At 43.0% G+C, this 21,872-nt stretch overlaps 1 protein-coding gene across 5 annotated transcripts; it reads right to left on the reverse strand.

The window, feature by feature from the left end:
- Window positions 1-229: 229 nt before the first annotated feature.
- On the reverse strand, window positions 230-19,665 carry PRRC1 (proline rich coiled-coil 1). Of its 5 annotated transcripts, none has more exons than XM_071580190.1 (10): window positions 19,578-19,665; window positions 19,385-19,429; window positions 18,202-18,312; window positions 14,316-14,714; window positions 12,114-12,265; window positions 10,937-11,039; window positions 7,112-7,275; window positions 5,676-5,779; window positions 4,673-4,775; window positions 230-1,826 (listed from the first exon to the last, which is right to left on the reverse strand). In XM_071580190.1, the coding sequence occupies exons 3-10, from the start codon at window positions 18,290-18,292 to the stop codon at window positions 1,617-1,619; spliced, it is 1,326 nt and encodes a 441-aa protein (XP_071436291.1). In that variant the 5' UTR covers window positions 18,293-18,312; window positions 19,385-19,429; window positions 19,578-19,665; the 3' UTR covers window positions 230-1,616. The 5 variants fall into 5 exon arrangements, with proteins under 5 accessions (XP_071436291.1, XP_071436290.1, XP_071436289.1 ...); XM_071580189.1 differs by having other exon boundaries at window positions 18,202-18,334; XM_071580188.1 differs by lacking the exon at window positions 19,385-19,429.
- Between the last annotated feature and the right edge of the window lie 2,207 nt (window positions 19,666-21,872).

Below are 21,872 nucleotides of genomic sequence, written 5' to 3' on the forward strand. Positions count from 1 at the left end.
ATAAAAGAGCAGCCTGTAACACACTGTACACTGCAAACTGAAATGACAATAAAAGCAAAGATGCCTTCACAATGGCAAATAGAAATCCCTGCATTAACCTTTTAGTTGAATATAGAAAGAATTAGTCTCAGTGAGAGACCTCAAGACTTGAAGAGTTGGGTTCTGTTTCCTTTGTTTAACCATGTTACAAATTTGCAACCTGACCATGTAAATGTAATTTCAATGAAGAGATGTTCAACAGATGTATTAAAAAATAAGCCTTTAAAAGAGGTGCAATTCTCTGCAGAAAACATTTATTCAACTGCTTTACAGAGGAAACCAATTAAGGCCAAATATATTACTTAGAAATGGACAGACCTTCACTGGGTACAAATATGAGCTGGCTTAACAGTATATTGTATATAAAAATGTTCTTTGAAAGCATCTAAGAAAGATAAAGGCAGAGCAATATAAGCTGAAAAACTGCTTCTTTAAGGCCAACAAAAAGTATTTCTTTATTCTTTGTTTCTTAGAAAAGTGTTATTACCAAAATATTTTCTTCACAATTACTTCCATATTTCTAAATACAGATTTTAAGATTGTGTGAGCACAGATAGAGGGTATTTATGGACATGAAAAACATCAGACACCACCAAAAAATTATATGAGAGTCAGCAAGTTCATGACACAAGAAAGCATTTAAGACTTAAAAGTCTTTAAAAAACCCAGGATAGCAAACCAAGTGATACACACATCACCATTTTCCATAATCAAATTGCTGACAACTCTAACTAGATAGAAGAAATTTCATAATTCCATACAAAAATATGAAGTTTGGAAGCACTGGAGTAAATTATGTTCTTGAAACTGCTGAGATGATTTCATATGGTATATGCATTACCTGACCTTTTAAAACCCACTGAAGCAACTTGAAATTTGCCTGTGGTGTTTTAAGTGGCCCATGGATTTCGTTACTGCTACACAGAGAAGAAGAAAAGATGAAGCATGGAAAATGAGAATTCAGAATTATTTAACAATGACTTCAACTAACCGGGCATGGATTTGTGCTCTTCTTCAGCAGCTCACTGTTATGTGCTGTAGAAACTTGGCATTGTTCCTGAGAACTATATACAGACACCAAACCCATGAGGTGTTAAATATCCCCTAAACACATGCCCCAGTAAAACACGTAACACAGAAGGTAGTCTCTCTGGATTGAAATGCATATATAACACACATGTTATGCTGTCAGCATGTTTATATTACTCATATAATAGAAATATCTCAACAAATATCCCCTTTGAAAAGTATACTAACTAAAGCATCCCATCAAATGCCTAGGAAGGTGTCAACTTATAGCACGTTTCACTTGAAAACCTGTAATGCTACTTGTACCAGTTATAAACATGTTTGTTTCAATTTCCTGTTTTGTGACTCATACTGGAAATCATATGGTAGTTAAAAACCGCAGTTGCTCATTTCCACTACTGGAAATCACCTTCACTTCTTAGAGAGTAGAAAGAGTTTAGAGTTAATTACAAATCTGTGTTGCATCCACTGATAATTAAGAGCATGTAGCCTTCACATCAAGTCTAGAGCCAAGCCCAGTACTCCCTGGTGTCCTGGACCCGCCCTTCTCACACGGTCCTGGGTGGCAGCTCCTGTTTGTACATCCCTGCCAGGGCCTTGGCCGCGCTGTAGATCATCTGCCGGCGGGACATGCCCGTGAACACCGAGTGCCAGTCCATCCTGTTCACGTTCAGGCCACTCTTCTCCAGCACTTCACCCACGGTCACCAGCAGGCCTGACCATCTCAGACTATAGTCCTGAGGAGTGAGACTCTTGGCCTGTGTAACATTTTGAGAAGTGATTACTGACAGAGTTTAAATTAGAAGTTTTCATACAATCAGAGAATGGATTGGGTTGGAAAAGACCTCCAAGATCATCAAGTCCAACCCTTGGTCCAACTCCAGTCCCTTTACCAGATCATGGCACTCAGTGCCACGGCCAATCTGTTTAAAAACCTCCAGGGATGGTGAAACCACCCCCTCTCTGGGCAACCCATTCCAATGCCTGATTACTCCCCACTGTGACCAACTTTCAGAAGTAATACTCCTTATAAAAACAGATCTACATGGCAAATTAAAGGGTATCACAATCAGATTTCAGACTGCCCCATAATTTGCCTACCAAAATTTTGGATTTCATGTGTCATGATCCAAACAACATCTGAGGAGTACAAACTAAATACAAAGCTTAAGAGAGTAAAGACATAGTACCAAAGTTAGGAGGTAGCTTTCTCTCTTAAAGTAGCCAATATATGGAATAAATAACAATATATATTTATACAATATATACCCCCCAAAGGCTTGTAAAAACAGTTAAAAAGTCTGTATGAAGCTGGTAAATGCAAGGAGAAAGCTGAGCCTGGCAGAAAAGAATGACTGAGAGATTTGCATGAGATCACAAATGGACTTGAGAGTGCAATGTCATGGAACTGTAGAAAGGATTGGGCTGGAAGAGATCTTAAAGACCATCCAGTCACAACCCCCCTGCCATGGGCAGGGATGCCATTCATGAGATCAATTTGCTCCAAGCCCCATCCAACCTTGCTTTGGACACTTTCAGGGATGGGGCTGCCATAGTTTCTCTGCCCAACGTGTGCCAGGGACTCACCACCCTCACAGGGAAGGATTTCTTCTTAGTATCTTATTTAAAAGTATTCTCTCAGTTTCAAGCCATTCCCTCTTGTTCTGTCACTCCAACCCTTGAAAATAGTCTCTCTCCATGTTTCCTCTAGCCCCTTCAGGTCCTGGAAAGCCACAATGAGGTCACCCCAAAGCTTCCCTTCTCCAGGCTGCACAATCCCAGCTCTCCCAGCCTTTCCTCCCAGCAGAGCTGCTCCATCCTCTGACCATACTGGGGCCTCCTCTGAACTCTCCAACAGCTCCATCCTTCCTGTGCTGCCCTCAGGGCTGGAGCAGCTCTGCAGGTGGGGTCTCACCTGAGGGGCAGAATCCCCCTGTCCTGCTCTGCTGCCCACCCTGTGGGACCAGCCCAGGGCACGGGGGGTTCTGGGCTGGGCCATGTCCAGCCTCTCCCCCACCAGCACTCTCAGGTCCTGCTCCCAGGGCTGCTCCATCTGCTCATCCCCAGCCTGGATTGATCCCAGGGGGTTGCCCCAGTCCAGGTGCAGCACCAGCCCTTGGCCTTGTTAAACCTCAGGAGATTCCCAGGGCTGCTCCTGGGGCTTGTCCAGGTCCCTCTGGATGGCCCTGTCCTGCAGGTGTGTCACTGCACCCTCAGCTCAGTGTCACCTGCAGAGCTGCTGAGGCCCCCTCAGCCCCTTCCTCTGTGTCATTAATGGGCATATTAAATAACTCTGGTCCCAGTACAGGCCCCCGAGGGCACCACTGGTCACTGGTGTCTACTGGGACTCTGAGCCACTGACCACAAACCTCTGGACATGACTGTTCAACCAATTCTTTATCCACTGAATAGTCCATCTCCAGTTTTGAGTGGGGGACCATGTCCAGGAGGTTATAGAGGTCCAGGTAAATGACATCTGTAGCCCTTCCCTCATTCTGCAGTTGGAACCAGAAGGAAAACAGCGAGGGAACCATCACTGCATTTCTCTAGTTTGATGCTCATCACAGACAACCAGCACCTTCGTACAGATTTTGAGTCAGTCTGTTTCCAGTGCATGAACAGCAGATCAAGGGCATTGCTGTGCTCTATCCTTCCTAAAACTACTGCCTGCAATAATAACAGCACATGCAAATTTGCTGGAATATGCAGAATAGTTTGGGTTGGAAAAGGACCTCTAAAGATCTTTTCCTGTAGCTTCATGTTTTTCTCCGTTTTTAAAAATCATTCTGGAAATCTACAGAGACAGACCAATATATCTCCTTTTTCTCAGCTTTTCAAGGCTTCAAGAACTCGAGAAAATAAGAACCAAAACCAATCCTACATATGCTCACTTACTGAAATGGGTACTACTCAAAAAAACCCTAAAGTTACTATTTGTTTTCTCAAAATAAGCCCCGAGGATCAAACCCCAAACAGCTTTGGTTTTATATTCCTCATGGAAACATTTATTTAAAAAGAATTTTCAGACCAGAGTTAATTAATGCACAACTTGTATCTGCTGTCAGGCAACACGCAGTGACGGGAGTCATTCCCAGCCTGCGTCCAAAGAAACACAAACAATCTCATGAAAACCTCCTGCTGGGGATATTTAAGAACTGCACGATTTTCAATGGGATGAACCACAGTGTTTCCCAGATCTAAACCTTTTGATTTCAGAAATTTTACATCCTTGCACACTCAGAAGAGGGAATCTGTCTTGCCTTTTAAGTGGGAGTCTATAGGGAATTCTATAAGGTGGGAGCTCATAGGGAATTGTATTTCCTTTTTGAGGAAGTAATCCTCTGTTATTAATTTATTCTTGCTTAGCAGTTCTTGTTAGTAGGGAAGTAAAACTAGTGCTCCAAAGTGACACAGAATGAGACTTTTGATCACAAAACCTGTTGCCATAAATGACTGAGGATTTTTAGGTAATACATTAATGTGTTTCAAAAACAGTTTTAATCTTCATTTCATAAATTAAAACATTTAAGTGGAGCAACTGACAGTAAGAACTCACATTGTGAGTTAATCTTGTTGTTAATTGGTAAGAAAACTGAAAACTCACTTGCTGAACATATTGCAAAGGCACTGGTGTTGCTTGGGTAAACACTTCCAGGTGAATTCGATGAACTGGATCCTCAATAATCAGACACCCAATGTCAAACCACCTGCAATGATGTTGAAATTATTTTACTTCTGAGTACTGAGTATCACTCAATTGAAAAACCAATGTGTTAGCAGTTGAATTATGACCATTTTACAAACTCTACTACAAATGTAATGATAATGTAATAATGAGATTCCTCAAAGCCATCTGCTATTTTTATCAAGTTAAATTTGCATAAATCAGTCTTCATATATCTAACATTATAGTGCATGTGTATGTATGCAAAATGCATAATATACATAAAAATATATAAAATATACGAAACTTACAAATCAAAGACACAAAGAAAGCTGGTGGGTTGGGTGTGTGCACAGATTCACTCCTTTGGCCATAGTTATTATGCTACAAGTTTCACTCAATCTTTGAAAGAACATTTCTCAATAAAATAACCTTCCCTAACAATTAAAAAAAAATCTAGTTATCATTTATGTTCTATATTCAGAATATTTTGGGCATGTCTAATGCCATGTCTAAGAACCACTGAAATGATTTATTCAGAGAAACAGTTCTGCACTCTTCAGAATACATCCCAATATCCTTTCTGATACAATTTCAAAGAGAGTAGGCACACATAAGTGCACAAACTACTGGCCAAATGCCAACTCTCACAGCTCCTCACTTTTTTTCAGTTCAGTATAACTTCACTGTGTTTTTACATTGTGAATCTACAAAAACCTGAAAGGAATTTTTTTAATATTAAAGTCTCAGGATGTCTGGACAAAAAATTGAACACGAACACCAAAATCAAATCTGACAACACAATACTGAAGACAGATCCTCTCCTTTCTTCTGCTCAGAGTGATTCTGACACCAACTCCTTTGAGTTGGCCCCCCTGAGTCAACAAAGAATAGTTCTGATATGTACCCACACCCCAGGAATAAATGTATTTAATGTTCTCACTTGTCAGGAAGCAGTTCCTCAATGAAGCTCTCCACGGATACAGCAGGCTGTTTCTCGTGGATGACTCCCGTCCGACGCAAGCTGTTTATCCTCTCCTGGGCTCCCTACAGGGAATACAAGCTGTTGGATAACACTGTCTTGGACCATAACACAGCAAAATGTTTACAGATCAACCCCAAAAGAACTCTAGAATATACCTTTCAAGTTAAACAGAAAATATGAGAGATTTTGAAAATTACTCTTTCAATGTTAGGGGAAAAAAAAAAACCAACCAACCGCATGAAAATCCGTAAGGGAATCCCAAACCATAACATAAACTATGATAAAACTAATTAAACATTGTTAGGTTTTTATTTTCCAAGGAAAAGACCCAGAGTACCATGCAAAGAACTCTGTAACTGTGACAAGTTTCCCTATTAGTGAAACATCAGTATATATTTCTGTTCTTTGCACTGAGGGTTTTGCAACCCAAGACTTCTTGGGTTTAGAGCCTTTTAGTGCTTTGAAGCAACTATGTAAGACCAAGGAAAAGAATGCATTTGTTGTGGCACATACCCAACTAATATGTAGGAATCATTTGCTTCAGCTATTACTACTCTGAAGTTGTAATACAAATATCACTACCACTATACTGCACTAGTTAAACAAGTAGAGAAATATATATACATTATTTTGCTTTAACTCAATATGAAATTGTATCAGCCAATATATTGCTGTGACGACAGGCTTTACTTTGCTGCAAACACTGCCACAACAGCTAGGGGGAGAAAACACTTCCTTTTTCATGAGTTTTTGCTTACACTTAGTAAGCACAATGCTAAATAGCTGTTTTCACGATTTTTTAGTTATTGGTTAAACCTTTGCTGACCCCTCTTCTGTGGCAGCACAACAGTTTGAGAGGCTGCAACAGTGATTTGCTTTTCAAACACAACATTGATCTGTTTGGGCTGATCCCTGACAAGTGTTGGTCAAACTGGCTTTGATCTACAGAATTATGAGGCAATTCAGTCTCAAATAATCTCGCCTCAATCTCTTTTGATTTCTAACGTTCCCAACATGATTTGCTAGTAACAGACTATTAAAAAATGCCTGATGTACTTTGAAACAACAGCAGTGCCACAACATATGTGAGACGTGACGACAGGGTAAGAAAACTGACATAAATAATCATCGCTTGCTGTGAATGTGTTTATAAAACAAAAAAATCTTTCAATAAGCAGCTTTAAACTGGACTAATGATTTAGATGGAAAAAACCCACCTCAAACCAAACCAACACCCAGCAGAACAACAACAAAACAAACAAAAAACACTAAGAAAAAACCCAAAGAAAATGCCTACCTATCCCACAAAGTGACTGTCACATTATGGAAAATGAGACTCTTCTGGGTGAAACTCTGTATGAGAGGCCCTTTGGTACTGTTACATATCAACTCACCTTTAAACCTGCAGCATAACCCACTGGTTGGGGTGCAATGTTAGACTGTGCAGCCTCTCCAGTCACAACAGCCATTCCAAAGACCTCTTGAAAAGCATCTCGAATTGCTGCAACTTTCACCTCTTTATTGGAAGTAACCACTATGTCCAGTTCTCCCCCAGTCCCTGTAAAATAATTTAGAGGCATCTGTAAAATATGCATGTTCATGTGTTTTTCCTCATTCCCTTTACTGGATAGTTCAAACACATGCTCCATCTGCACACTATTCTTCAGCTGCTCTTCTCTTTCTCACGCACTGTGCAATAGTTATTTCATGAAGAAGTAGTAATTGAAGTTAGGAACTAAAAGTTAGATGAATAGGTGAGACATGGATGAAAGACAAACAGGAATTGGTGGTTGTTCAGCACCTGAAGAAACCCCAATGCCACTCATTTAAGATCACAATTCATAGAATCACAGAATGGATTGGGTTGGAAAAGACCTCCGAGATCATCAAGTCCAACCCTTGGTCCAACTCCAGTCCCTTTACCAGATCATGGCACTCAGTGCCACGGCCAATCTCACCTTAAAAACCTCCAAGGATGGGGAATTCACCCCCTCTCTGAGCAGCCCGTTCCAATGCCTGAGCACTCTCTCTGCAAAGAATTTCACTCTGATCTCCAACTTTAATTTCCCCTGGCAGAGCTTGAGCCCATCGTGCCCCCTTGTCCTATTGCTGAGTGCCTGGGAGAAGAGACCAACCCCCACCTGGCCAGAACTTCCCTTCAGGTAGAGATTTAGGAAAACAGACATCCATTTCTAAGGATGACTTGGTCTTCTGAAAAGCAGTAAGGAATGTTGGTGTGACACACAAACTCTTCCCTATGAAAGGGATCAGGAACACAGACGCAGGTCATAAAATCCAGTGAACAGCTGTCAAATCACCTAATTTTTAAAGATGGGCTCACATAATTGTCCTTGGAGTGATGCTTAAGGATTTTAGTGTGTTTTTGTAGATTTTTAGAATCATGTAAGTTGCATATATTCTTCTAAGTTGCTCACATCCTAAAGTCAGTTACTGATTCTCTTTCTCACAGATTTGGGAACTTTCTCATGCCCTGCCAAGGCCATGGTGTTTGTGAGAAGTCACCTGGAGACAGAGTGAAGACAAAACACAGGAAGAAGGCCTTGAAGTCCTGGAAGATCTCCCGGGGACAGTTCTGAGGACCCCCACGGGAGGGGCACAGAGGGAAATGAAGATCATGGTTGGTTATCAATATCTCAAATGTAAATTAGTGGAGAAGATATAAAATTGTAACATTCCTGGTCATGGGGGGCAGACCTTCTGGTGTGCACCTTGGAAGCTTCTAATAAAGGTAACCTGTCTATCTTCCTCCAATAAAACTGTTTTTGAGTGCCTGTTTTCACAACAGGCAACAGGAGTGTGAACTTATTATCTTCCTCCCTACCACTTTATCCTGGTTTTCAGTATTAAATATCTATGGAACCAAGACCTTGTACACAGTTCTCAAGGTTTTCCAGCAGGAGATATCTCCATAAAGAAGTAGGAGTTTTCACCAGGCTTTTGTAGAATAAAACAAAACCATTAATGAATTAAAAGAAATCTAAAACTACTACAAAGGAGCTCGATCATACCTCACATCTGTTTATCACAGCACAAGTTCCCCACTGACAATGGTGAGCCCAAAGCTTAAATCTTACAGCAAAGAACAATTTACTCTTTGGCTCACATTACTCAGCAGACCTCAGTTACAGGAGCCATACCTTATTTTTACAAAGAATCACCAGAGATATGCCAGAACAGCAGTAAAACATACTTTTTGAGTTTTTGGAGTAGCTTTTTAACTTTTTACTTACCAACTGCTTTACTGAATGATCACTAAACTTTGAGCAATTGTTTCAAACACTGGTAAACAACTGGACCAAAAAAATGACTATTTTTTTCAATTACTCCTTCTGGAGAGAAGTGAATTTAATATAATTAAACAAGATCTTCAAATTGACTGCAGGCATTTAGTGAAATTAAAAGCCTTGTTTGAGTGCCCAGGAACAGAAATACTGTTAAAGAGCTTTTAATGAAACTAAAAACTAACCTATAACATATCTAATAAATTACTGCATAACAACTTTAAGAATAGATACTGTCTTTGGATGCAGAATACAGAATATGTTCTTTTGGGTTAAGGAGCATGAAATAGCAAACCCTATCTTTGTTCATCACAGATACTACAAAAGTGAAACAAAGACATTACAAGCATTAAATGAAAACATTTGTGATAACATCTGTCACACACTGGGGTAGTATGGAAATTCTGAAATATAAGAACTACAAACACTCTGGTAAAATCAGAAACAGAACTATTACATCAAGCTTGATGTAACTTAAGCTCTGACACTTAAATGTGAAATTTCATTGTGTATTATAAACTGACAGTTCCACATTCAATTTAAGATTCCCTGTCATGTTTTTTTTATAAAAGCATTGATATTTATGCTCATAAGGGGACCATTTCATGAGCAGACAGAAATTGTCTCTTCCAGGTGCATGGCTCAAATAACACCTTCACAATGTGCCAATGAAAACAGTTCACCTCTTTTCAAGAAAGGGATTACAGAAATACTATTTGCTCACATGGAAAAAAAATAATTTCAACCACCTCAACCAGAAGCTTTGGCAATTTCAGTTTTTGGCAGGAGGAATATGACATTTCTTTGGCACTGCAGGAATGGGGAGAGGGCAGAGAGAAGTGGGGCCGCTTGTTGCTGGGGACATGATTTCTCCTGATGCCAGAGTACATTTCTAGAAGGAAGTACATACTAAGTTTAAGCAACTGTCCCCTATTTCCACAACTTGCAACTACAAAAACAATGCAGTAGATAAATGTCCAAGCTGCCCAAGGTGTACACAGATGCTTTCCCTTCCAACAGGACCTTAGAGAGCTTTGAGGTAACTACTGAATTAGCTTACTTGACCTGAATCTTACAGGCAAAGCATTTTATTAGAATTAACTCCTCCTCTAAATAAAATTGTTCTGTCAATAAACACTGTGTCAAACTACCCAGGATAGTGACACATTAAAAAAGGGCAGTCGTGACTCCAACAGAAACCTTAAATACAGGTTGCCAAACTGAACATAATCAACATCTACTGCAGCCTCTCACTGCATCCTGCTCCTGCTCTCAAATGCCTTTAGGAGGCACTGGTGGCAGGCACGTTGCTGGCTGCCCTTCTCACTGATTCCATTCCCACTATCTCCTAACTAGGGAGCTTCTGGGTTGTTCCCCTTAAATGTAAGACAATTAACTATTCCTCCATAATTAGGTCATCTTCCCGCACCCACTGGATGAGTACAGGAGTGCAGCAATGCAGTCACTGGGTCACAGAAAAGGTCCAGCTGGGAAAAAAAACAGCTCAGAAAAACAAAATGAAAAAAACAGAGTTTTAATAGTTTCTTCTCAGTCTTGGCAGTTTCCTGACCAGCTTTATGTGCAGACCAAGGGCAGTACTGGCACACCTGAGGAGGAGGAGGACTTACCACATTGATAGAAGTTAAATAAAAAACATGCCAAAAACCCCGAATCAAATCATCACCTCATACAAATGATGCCTTTTGCATCCCTATTTTAAGGAAGAGGAATCTCAGGTCAGCTTATATGTGACGTGCAATGTACTCCAGTAAAATAAGAAATGGTGAATGCTTCTCCTTCCTGTCAAATTTCAAGCTACAAACAAAATGCTTTTATATTTTAAGTATAAAAGTGGGGTGCTATTATATTAACTTTTCTGACACTCACATGCAATACTTAATGGCTTGTCACACTTACTGATATAGGGAACCATGCCAGGGTCCAGCGTTGTGATCATGGACTCCACTGAATTTCTGGTTTTATCAATAACAGACTTCACCATGGGATTCTCAGCTACACCCTAAAATTAAGCAAATGCATTTCTTAGAATCACAGAATCATGGAATCAGTTGGGTTGGAAAAGGCCTCCAAGATCATCAAGTCCAACCCTTGGTCCAACTCCAGTCCCTTTACCAGATCATGGCACTCAGTGCCACGGCCAATCTCACCTTAAAAACCTCCAGGGATGGGGAATCCACCCCCTCTCTGGGCAGCCCATTCCAATGCCTGAGCACTCTCTCTGCAAAGAAGTTTTTTCTCATCTCCAACTCCAATTTCCCCTGGCAGAGCTTGAGCCCATCGTGCCCCCTTGTCCTATTGCTGAGTGCCTGGGAGAAGAGACCAACCCCCACCTGGCCACAACTTCCCTTCAGGGAGTTTCAGACAGTGCTGAGGTCACCTCTGAGCCTCCTCTTCTCCAGGCTAAACACCACCAGCTCCCTCCATATTATCTTCTGGGTTCTTTTTTTCCCCACAAGAAATTCAAAACTTTATAGTTAAAAAACAAACAAATAAAAAATAAATATTAAGCTCTTGTTCTTTCTGTGTTTTTAACCATTAAACTTCGTAACACCTGCTGTATGTCAGTACTCAGCACAATCATCACAGCATGTGACTACCATGGCTTTTCAACAAAAAGCTTAAAAATTACCCTCTGCATCAATGTGGAAACAGCCCCATCATCTTGTCAAGCCAAGGACTGCTTCTCCAGCCTGCCTGCCTGACTAACAGGGAGTCATTATACATCTGCACCAACAGGTTTTCCCCTTCCTTTTACTTTGGGCTTGGCGGAACCATGTGGGGCTCAGCACAGGGGCCAACAAACCCCACTGTGTTTGTGCCCCAGGGGGCTGGGTTATACCAGTTTGTGGGTTAAACCCAATTTCTCTTTGTGCCATTGCATTTATTGTAATATTGTTATTAAATTGTAACTCTGACTTATAATCTCTTTTGTGTTGAGTTTATTTCTCCTGCCAGTTTACATTTAAACCAGCACAAGGGTTTATAGCAACAGGCATTAAAAAAATAAGATACATCTTATTAAGTCGGTAAAAAATGGTAATTCCTCATGAAGGCAACAGGCAAAACTCCATACCTTTATAAAGCCCCACAGCCCTCCAGCAGGTGCCCCACTGTGGCCAGCAGATACTCTCGGGTCTTCATGCTCCTCAGGAAAAGTGATTGCAGAACCAGAGGGAGAAGACAAAGTCAGTGCTGCCTGTTGAGTAATGGGATCAGTCAAAGCACCTAGTGAGAGCAGAAAAATAAAACACAAGTCAGCACTTATTTTACTGCAGTTAATTTCATATTGTTTCACAGCAAAACTGCAGGAAGGTTGGAATCCTACTGGGTTGATTCACTTCACTCCTTGAAGGTCCCAGAACAATTCTACTTGTTAAAAATGACTTCAACAATATCTGCTAATAGAATTGAGACTGCCTGTACATCGTGTACAAAGTTAAACAATTAATTCTTTTCCTTATCAGAGTAATTTAAAAGTTGTTCTCCTTATTGTATTCCAATTTCCATACTAAACCCTTGTTATGGGTTCACCCAGGTGGGCCTAGATTTGGGCTCTGAAGTTTGGATTAGGCCGAAGCTGTCAGCTGACTTGAGCTGGGCTGAGCGAACAGCTGACCTCTTCTAGCCAGTAAGTTTGTATTCCATACCACATTATGACATCATCTCCAGGGAAGTAGGAACCAGTGTGGGAGTGGTTAAGGCAGTCGCTTCTCAGCCCTCCTCTTGGGAGGACGCACGATGCTGTCCCAGGGGGGATGGAGAGGACCAGGCCCACCACTGGCTCACAGGGTACCTCAGGAAAGTAAAATGTGTTGTTCTGGGTCTCTCCTTTCTGCTTGAGTTTGTCTCCCTGGGGAATAAGTCTTTTCTTAAGTAATGTGTAGTTAAGATAGCAGAATTTGTGTGTTTGTTATGAAGTTGAGGTGGGGAACTTGTTGTTGCAGACATGCGTGAGTGTATATTTGTACTCTCTTCTAATTGTCTCTTTCTTTCTGTGAAAAATATATGTAGATTTAGTATAAATGCAGTTTGAAGTGTTTTTTTTCTTTCCCCTCTCTTTTCCTCCCTTTCCCTGGTGTTAGGAGGGAGGCTTTTCTCTCTGTGCTTGGGGGGGTTGGCAGTTGCTTATCTCAAACCAAGACAACCCTCCACAGAGCAAAGAGAGGAATAGGTGTTACTCTCTGAACAAAGAGATAGGAATGTTCTCATACAATAAGAGAAGCAGGAAATTTCCTAACACCAAGTGCAGGAAATTAGTATTTGTAGGAAAAGGAGGAGCTCTACCTATTTTAAAGGAAAACAAAAGAAACTAAACAGTAGAAAAATAAAGCATGAGGCTTTGCACCATGACTCAAGCCTATTTGAATGGATTTTCCAACATGAGCCTTAAAGAAGAATTATTTTTATTTTACACTGCACAACTGATAGCTCTTTTTAGACATTTTACTAATACAGACTACTTAGAAGAGATATCACCAATAATAGTATAAGCCTGGCCCAATTGCAGCTGAAGAGCCAAGTTTCCATTCCAATAGCTGAGAAGGGCATCAGTTCAGCAACCACAGCAACTGCTAGCATGGAATGTACTTGTTTTTAAATGTCCTACTGCAATTTAGTGTCTGGAAACAAGAACAACAGAAGCTGGTGCCATGCCACAGGCAGCTTGTTGTAGGTACCTTTTGAGAACAAAACCACTGAAAATTACGAGACTACAGCCTGAGGTATAAGCTTAAGCTCTGCCAGGGAAAATTAAAGTTGGATATCAGAAAAAACTTCTTTGCAGAGAGAGTGCTCAGGCATTGGAATGGGCTGCCCAGAGAGGGGGTGGATTCCCCATCCCTGGAGGTTTTTAACCTGAGCTTGGCCGTGGCACTGAGTGCCATGATCTGGTGAAGGGACTGGAGTTGGACCAAGGGTTGGACTTGATGATCTCGGAGGGCTTTTCCAACCCAATCCATTCTAGGATTCTGTGATACCATTCTAGGGAAATAAAATATCTGAAGGTGGCTCTCTGAGCTAAATAAAAGCTTTCCTGTGCAAGTTAACAAAAATTAAAGTCCTCAAAGATTTTTCTGTGAGGCTGACTGCCACCAGAACTGCACTGGACTCTCTGTCCTACTCCATGACTGTATTTTAAAGGCTATTATTATTATTATCCCTTCTGAGCACAACTATGTTAATTAAATGCATCCAGAATAACAAAGCTGAAGTAGCAGAGAAGTGGAAAAAAGCCCCTCATCCTGTCCCACGAACAGAAACTTCAATAAAGAGTTACCTGTGACTGGAGTTGCAGAAAATGAAGGCATGAGTGGGCTCTGGGGTGCTCGGCCAGCGTGACCCTTGGTGATGTCATAGGTTGAAGACATGGCCAATCCTGAAAAGAGGGGACCAGTGGGAGGAGGTGCAGGGAGACCAGAGCCAGCAAGAGAGCTTAATGGAGGAGGAGAAGCATAGAACTGGGACACAGGGGTGCTGAAGGCTGAAGGTGCAGAGAAAGAGGGGGTGGAACTCGGAGATGCTGCAAGAGCAGAAACCGTTGCAGAAGGCACAGGTGAAAGAGAAGCCGAAGTCATCAGACGAGGAGGAGGAAGAACTGGGGACACTCCAGCTGGCAGGGGTGGGGAGTATGCAGAAGAAGAGTATGTGCTTGGTGTAGAAAGGGGACTGGACAAAGCTAGGGGAAAAAAAAAAAGGAAAACAATGCAAAATTTTAGAAATGCTAATAGCCCTTATGTCAGAGATTCAGTCATATAATTGGTCAGGTATCTCAGAAGTTTTGAGCCACTCTGGTTCTGGTTGTGTTTTCATACACCACCAACTGCACTCAACATTTAGTGACAGAATCTTTGTAACAGACACATCTCTTTTTCTGCATGACCCTATTTCTCCTAAGCTTAAAAAGGTAAGTCAACATTTGAGAACTGAATTTAGGGCAGCAGAAATCTGCCTCAAATTTCTAGCTGTAACTGCTCTTTCAAGTAACTTTTACTAACAGGAATATTGATAATGCAGGATGCTGCCATCTTCAAGAGTAAACCAAAGCAGAAAAACAGAAATTACCATTTTTGATAGCAGTGAGATGCTGGTCAACATAAGCATCTCAATGACCTCTGATTAAACATCAATCACAGTCAAATGATTCACAAATCACACTAATAGTGTGGTCTCCAAACTCTGTCACACACACCCATAGCAAAAAAAGTTTGAGGTTGCACTCCCACTTGTAAATTAATTTCTTTATAAATTATTTACATGCATCACTGCACCGGTATGTTATGCATATTACAAAACATACACAACTAAACTTTAAAAAAGGATAAGATAAATGAAAAAATGGGGGGTTTTCTTAACAGCACAAAAACTTTTCTGCTCTCACTGAATATTCTTTTATTAATATACTATCAATATAATAATAAACTATTAAACAATAATAATAAACTAATAATAATTAACATACTATATAATAAAATTATTGATAGTAACTTCTTAGTGTGAGCAGCATGATTGAGAAAACCTCAACAATTTTTACACCTGATGATGCAGCAATTGAAAGGTCTGGTTCTGAGTCCAGCCTATTTTGATTCTTGGCTTTAAGGGCTGCCATGGCTGGAAAAGACTCCTCACAAAGAGACACAGATCCAAATGTAGACATGCATCATTGGCTGTATTTGCTACATCAAGCTATTCATTTTCCACTCTCTCCCATCAATCATGCACAGGCTTTCTTTGAAATTCAGCCAGAAAAGTTTTCATCTTCTCTGATGTCAATCAACTGGCCTTGCTAAATGAAGACATTACATTTTTGGATTTCTAACAAGGAGGCTTAAATCCCACTGAAACTGTTTGAAAGGCGTTTACACAGGTTAGGAAATTCTCTTTCCAAGTTTATGCACACAGAGCTGATAGTTCTGATGCAACACTTTCACTGGTTTTGGCAACAGCAATGTAAAATGATGGGAGTATTTCCAAATATCAGTTTCCAAAATGCTTCCTCAAAGGAAGACTTTGTTATAAAAGCAGTTCCTGTATCACTCCTTTTAAAATGTCACCTTTACCTTGAAGGGACAAATTATGAGTGCATATTCTTTTCAAAATATCTACTGACAACCCCTTGTTATCAGAAAAAGCATCAGCAAGTCTGAGAGACATTTATTTTTGTAAAAAAAAAGGGGTTCATGTCAACATGAAGTTCAACAACTCTTGTACAACTCCTTGCCAATGGAGACCAGCAAATCTCTGTGCAATTAAAAAAAGTATTTTGTGGTCACTCCCCAGCACTATAAAAGAAATCTACTACTTAAAGACCGTTTCTGTAAATTTTAATAAAAACATTGCTTTTATTATAGGAGTCACTTACTGTTGAGGATAGATTTTCTCAGTATATTCCTCCTTTAGTGTCTGACAATACATTATTTGTGTATTTTGAAACAGGATTTACCAAAATCCTAATGAGAGACACATCAGGAACATCTGGACTACCATGAAACTGCATAGCAAGCCCCCCATGTAATTTGTCCCAATAATTGTTTCCTTGAATCCTCAGCCATGTTTTCCAGGCCTCTTCCAACAGTGTTTGGTGACAGATCCATTTTAGTCTCCATGGGGAGAGGCTGAGAGAGCTGGGGCTGTTCAGGTTGGACAAGAGAAGGCTCTGGGGAGACATGGGAACCCTTCAGGACCCGAGGGGGGCTGATGAAAAAAGAGGGAGAGAAACATCTTCCATGGGCAGACTGTGATGGGAAAAGAAGGAACAGTTCCAGTTTTTCCTTCCCATGCCCCAGTGAATTGCCTTGCACACCCCCTGGGATCCACTGAGCCAGTCTGACTCAACAACTCCAAATGTGCTAAAAAATTAAGTGTCTGGTACTCAAATATGGGGATCAGAATTCTGAAAAATCAAAATGCTCTGATTACCACTGTGGTAGTTTTAGCCAGGCCTCACATTAGCAAGCTCAGAGATTAGGAGAGACAGGGATCACCTGACTAAGCAACCAAAGGAATATTTCAATCCAGATGATGCAAACCTGAGATACGAACACAGGATTGGGAGGTGTTCACTCGGTTCCATCCTGGCTGAAGCAGGGGCAGGACATGCAGCTGCTGCCCTGCTGTCTGGGGCCTGCTGCTGCTGCCACTACTTGCATTTTGTTGGAGTTCAGGGAAGTAGAAACATTTTGTTGTTATACTTTCTCTTTCTTGCTGGGGCTCTTTTAGGGTGCTGATGGATCTGGAGTGATGGAATCTGTTTTCAGTGGGAGGCAGAAATTGTTGTTATCTCTAACTTGTGTGTGTGTTTTATTGTACTTTTCTCTTAATTTTCCCTTTTCTGTATAAATACATATATAGTTTAAGCATAAACCTAGTTTTGGGGTTTTTTAACTTTCCTCTTTTTTCTCAGCAGGGGGAGGAAAGCTCTGACTCTGTGTTGGGCATTGGCATTTTGCCAGCTTGACCCAGGACACCACAAACAGGGAGACCTCAGAGCACCTTCCAGTAGCCAAAGTGGAATGGAAAGACACTTTTGACAAAGGCATTAGGGACAGGACACGGGGTGATGGCTTTACACTGAATAAGGGCAGGCTTAGATGAGCTATTAGGACGGAATTCTCCCCTGGCAAGAGAGTGAGACCCTGGCAAAGGTGTCCAGAGAATCTGGGGCTGCCCCATCCCTGGAAGTGTCCAAGGCCAGGCTGGACAGGGCTTGGAGCAACCTGGGATTAGTGGAAGGTGTCCCTGCCCATGGCAGGGGGTGGAATGGTATGATCTTTAAGGTCCTTCCCAACTCAAACCATTCTGTAAATATTAAAATCCAAGTGATTATCCAGGTTTCCCACTATCCTTTACTGGCCTGTAAACCTGTTTTGTTTTTAACTCCCTGCTGTGCTGCTCATCCAACTCGGCATTGTAGTGGAAGGTGTTATTTCTCTGGCCATGCATCCTTGAAAGACACAAGTGCATCCTCATGACTCCACAAAATACTTTCAAGAATAAAAAAAAATGTTCAAGATATTCTCTGTGTCAGATGTAAGATAAGGAGCACATTCCATGATTAAAGAACAATTTAAATTCTTCCAAGTAACCTGGAGAAGTGTAATTATGATGATTGCAACGTTTTGGATTAATTGTAGTACTTCAAAAGACATGAATAAACGTTTCTGTACCTGATGAGACAGGTGTTTCAGCAGCAGCCTCTGCCCTGCTTGGAGGGGGCGTGTTAGGTGGAGTTGTCTCTATTCCACTCTCTTCCATCATTTTCCTTCAGCCACAAAAAGCTGGGAGAGGAAAAAACAAAGTCTGTGTTGAGAAAAAAAGGAAAATATTTTAAATTAGAATGCAAAAGGCACAACAAAATTACTTAAATTCCTGAACAGAACAAGTCCAGAGAAGAGCAACGAGGCTGGAGAAGGGACTGGAGCACAAGTGCTGTGGGGAGAGGCTGAGGGAGCTGGGGGTGTTTAGCCTGGAGAAGAGGAGGCTCAGAGGTGACCTCAGCACTGTCTGGAACTGCCTGAAGGGAAGTTCTGGCCAGGTGGGGGTTGGTCTCTTCTCCCAGGCACTCAGCAACAGGACAAGGGGGCACGATGGGCTCAAGCTCTGCCACAGGAAATTGAAGTTGGAGATGAGAAAAAACTTCTTTGCAGAGAGAGTGCTCAGACATTGGAATGGGCTGCCCAGAGAGGGGGTGGATTCCCCATCCCTGGAGGTTTTACCTGAGGTTGGCCGTGGCACTGAGTGCCATGATCTGGTAAAGGGACTGGAGTTGGACCAAGGGTTGGACTTGATGATCTTGGAGGTCTCTTCCAACCCAATCCATTCTATGATTCAAATATTTAAGCATCACAAAGCTCCTGCAGCCCCACAGAGGGGGCCCCACTGACCCACACCCACATTAGGCCACAGCACTGGCACAGAGGCTGCCAAAAAAACCCTGTATATTCCTACAGTTCACACCAACCACACACACATTGGGGGCATGGATACCACGGGATGTGATACAACAGCTCCAATACTTTCAGGGAAAAAAATAAAAGAAATAATGGCAGTGACAACAAAAGCAAGTAAACCATTTAAAAGGAGGCTATAAGACAGTGGAGAAAACAATGAACCTGCAGCACCACTGCTGGGCGGCAGAAGCAGATTGCCAAGGGAGAGGATTGCCAAAGGATTAGCCAGCCCAGCTAATTTGGGATCAAACCACGGGCTTTCAGCAGGGCCAGCACCCCAGTCCTGGGCGGAATTGGCTGCCCTGAGGGCTCAACACCAACAGCCCACACAGAACACGGGGCAGGGAAGGGCCGAGATAATTCGGCCGGGATAATCCCCCCGGGAATGCCGCCTCCTCACCTGGCAGGGAGCCTCGGAGCACAGCGCTGTCCGCACGGGGAGCCGCTAGAAGGACGAGACACTCGGAAGGAGCCCCGCACCGCCCGCACCGCGCCGGGCCCCGGCACCGCCTGGCCCAGCCCTCCGCCCGCTCCTCCCCGCCGCCGGGCACCACAGGGCACAGCGCGGCGCCCCCTCCCGCCAGCGCCCTCACCGAGCCCGATTCCCGCTGTCCAGGTTCGTCCCTTCCGGGCCCTTCCCGTCCCGAGGATGAAGGAATGGAGGCCGCGGCCGGCGCTGTCCGGGACTACAACTCCCAGCAGGCCCCGCGCCGCGCCCGCCCCTGCCACGTCTCCAGCGGCCCCGAGGCGCCGACGGGTCCATCTGCGCCGCGCGGGCGGGGGGTTTCGCCGCCTCCCCCCACGCCCACTGCGTGGTTCGCTCCCCCACTATAAAAGCGGCGGGCAGGGCGCGGCGCGGGCAGTGCCACGTTGGCGCCTCGGGGGAAAGGACGGGGAAAGTAAATATAATTAAACCTTTCAGCTTCTAGAGAGCCGCCAGCATGCTGTCTGGAGTCCTGTTTATGGGCATCGGAAGTGCATCTCGGTTAAAATTATTTGTGCTGCCTTGGTCCTCTGGGCAATTTCAGCTCCTTGGACACAAAAAGCCCTCAGGCCCTCCTGGCCGTGGGGGAGGAAAATACCAATCGTATCGCTTAAATCCTCCACCCCTGGCAGCACAGCAAGCCTGCATTTCTAGGTTGCTGTTAACCGGATTCTGCAGTGCATCTCAGTTAAAACAACTAGGGCCTGATAAATAAGCAAGGCATGGCAGATCTTTGCACGAAATGAATTTATAATACTAAGGAAAAATCATCAAAGCCAAGTACCTTTGGATACCGTGAATTTAAAGTATTTTCCCCAGGAGGCTGTGCCTTGTTTTTCCTGATTTTTGAATATCATGCTGATAGTGTAACAGGAACAAGAATTGAGAGGGGACATAATCACAAAACTGAATGTTTCTTGTGATTATTCTTTATTGATTGTCAGGAACTTCATGTTGTTCCAGTGACAAACACCACTATCCCTGGTAGCACTTTGAAGCCTTTGTAGAAAGCAGCTGACTGAGAAGCCAAATCCTGTAACACACCTTGAAGTTGTGTCCTGATGGAGAATAAATCTGTCACTACACATCAAAATACTGTCAGGAGTTTTTCACTGTGCTCAAATCCAGCTGTTTTGAAACTTTGCCCAGCCTGTCAGTATTTTCCCAGCTATATTTATTTGTAAGGAGTTAATTAGAAATCCCTATCAGGGAGGTATCGGTGAATGATTGATCATCACCGATACGGTGAATAGGGGTGGTGCTCCTAGGAGAAGGGCTCGAAGAGCAATAGCTTATGCTCTCGAGGGACCAGCTCCTTGGAAGATCGGGGATGGCTCCTACCACTCCCAACCCAGTGACGATTCCCCGAAGGAAGAGGTCCACACGAGTTGGGAGTCCACGAAGAGAAGCGAAGTTTATTGGGGTGCCCGGACTTATATAGGGGAGCATGGGACTTTCCAGAACATGGGCGGAGTAAGGGGAGGAGGCAGGGAGGAGCGGTACATCTCATTGGTGGGCATGCAAATTAGGGGGAGGAACGAGGGGAGAACCAATGGGAGAACGTAACCATGTATGGGAAATGGTGCACTGCACGAAACAGGGATCAATCAGGATAGGGTAGGGGGGAAAATGCCCTGAGGGTCTGTGGGAAGGAGAAACCTGGACAGGGATGACTAAGGGAAAAAAGACAAGGGTAGCCATCTTAGGATATATAACAATCAAGCTGGGGAAATGTCCAAATAACTCCTAAAGCCCCGTTGTCCTTACCAAGCTTCTTTTGAGGTTTTTCCGGTTCTTGGACTTCTGCGTCTTCATCCACCCAGCGCTTGTAATACTTTTGGCATTTGATGAACTCTTCATCCACTAGGTCTCTTCCGACATGGACTTGGACTCCACCGATAGGGTGAGAATGGTCTTCAGCTCCGAGGGGCAAATGATCACAGGTTCTAGTGAAATCAGCTCCATGGCTGATTCCATCTCTGACTCTGTGTCTGGTTCCAGATCTGCTTCCAAGTCTGGTTCCATGTCTGGTCACTCAGCCTGGGCTGCATGGCCGGTAGACCCAGGGATATCACAAGTGGCAAAGGGATGGCCTGGACTTGGACACCACCGATAGGGTGAGGGTGGTCTTTGGCTCCAAGGGGCAAGTGATCACAGACTCCAGTAAAGTCAACTCCATGGCTGATTCCATGTCTGGTTCCATGGCTGATTCCATGGCTGGTTCCAGGTCTGGCTCCAGGCCTGCTTCTGTGTCTGGTTCCGTGTCTGGTTCTCTCTCTGGTTCCAGATCTGCTTCCAAATCTGGTTCCATGTCTGGTCACTCAGCCTGGGCTGCATGGCCGGCAGACTCAGGGAGAACACAAGTGGCCAAGGCACGGTCTGGACTTGGACTCCACCGATAGGG

Source organism: Pithys albifrons, chromosome Z (genome assembly GCF_047495875.1).
Source record: "Pithys albifrons albifrons isolate INPA30051 chromosome Z, PitAlb_v1, whole genome shotgun sequence".
Taxonomy (NCBI): Eukaryota; Metazoa; Chordata; class Aves; order Passeriformes; family Thamnophilidae; genus Pithys; species Pithys albifrons.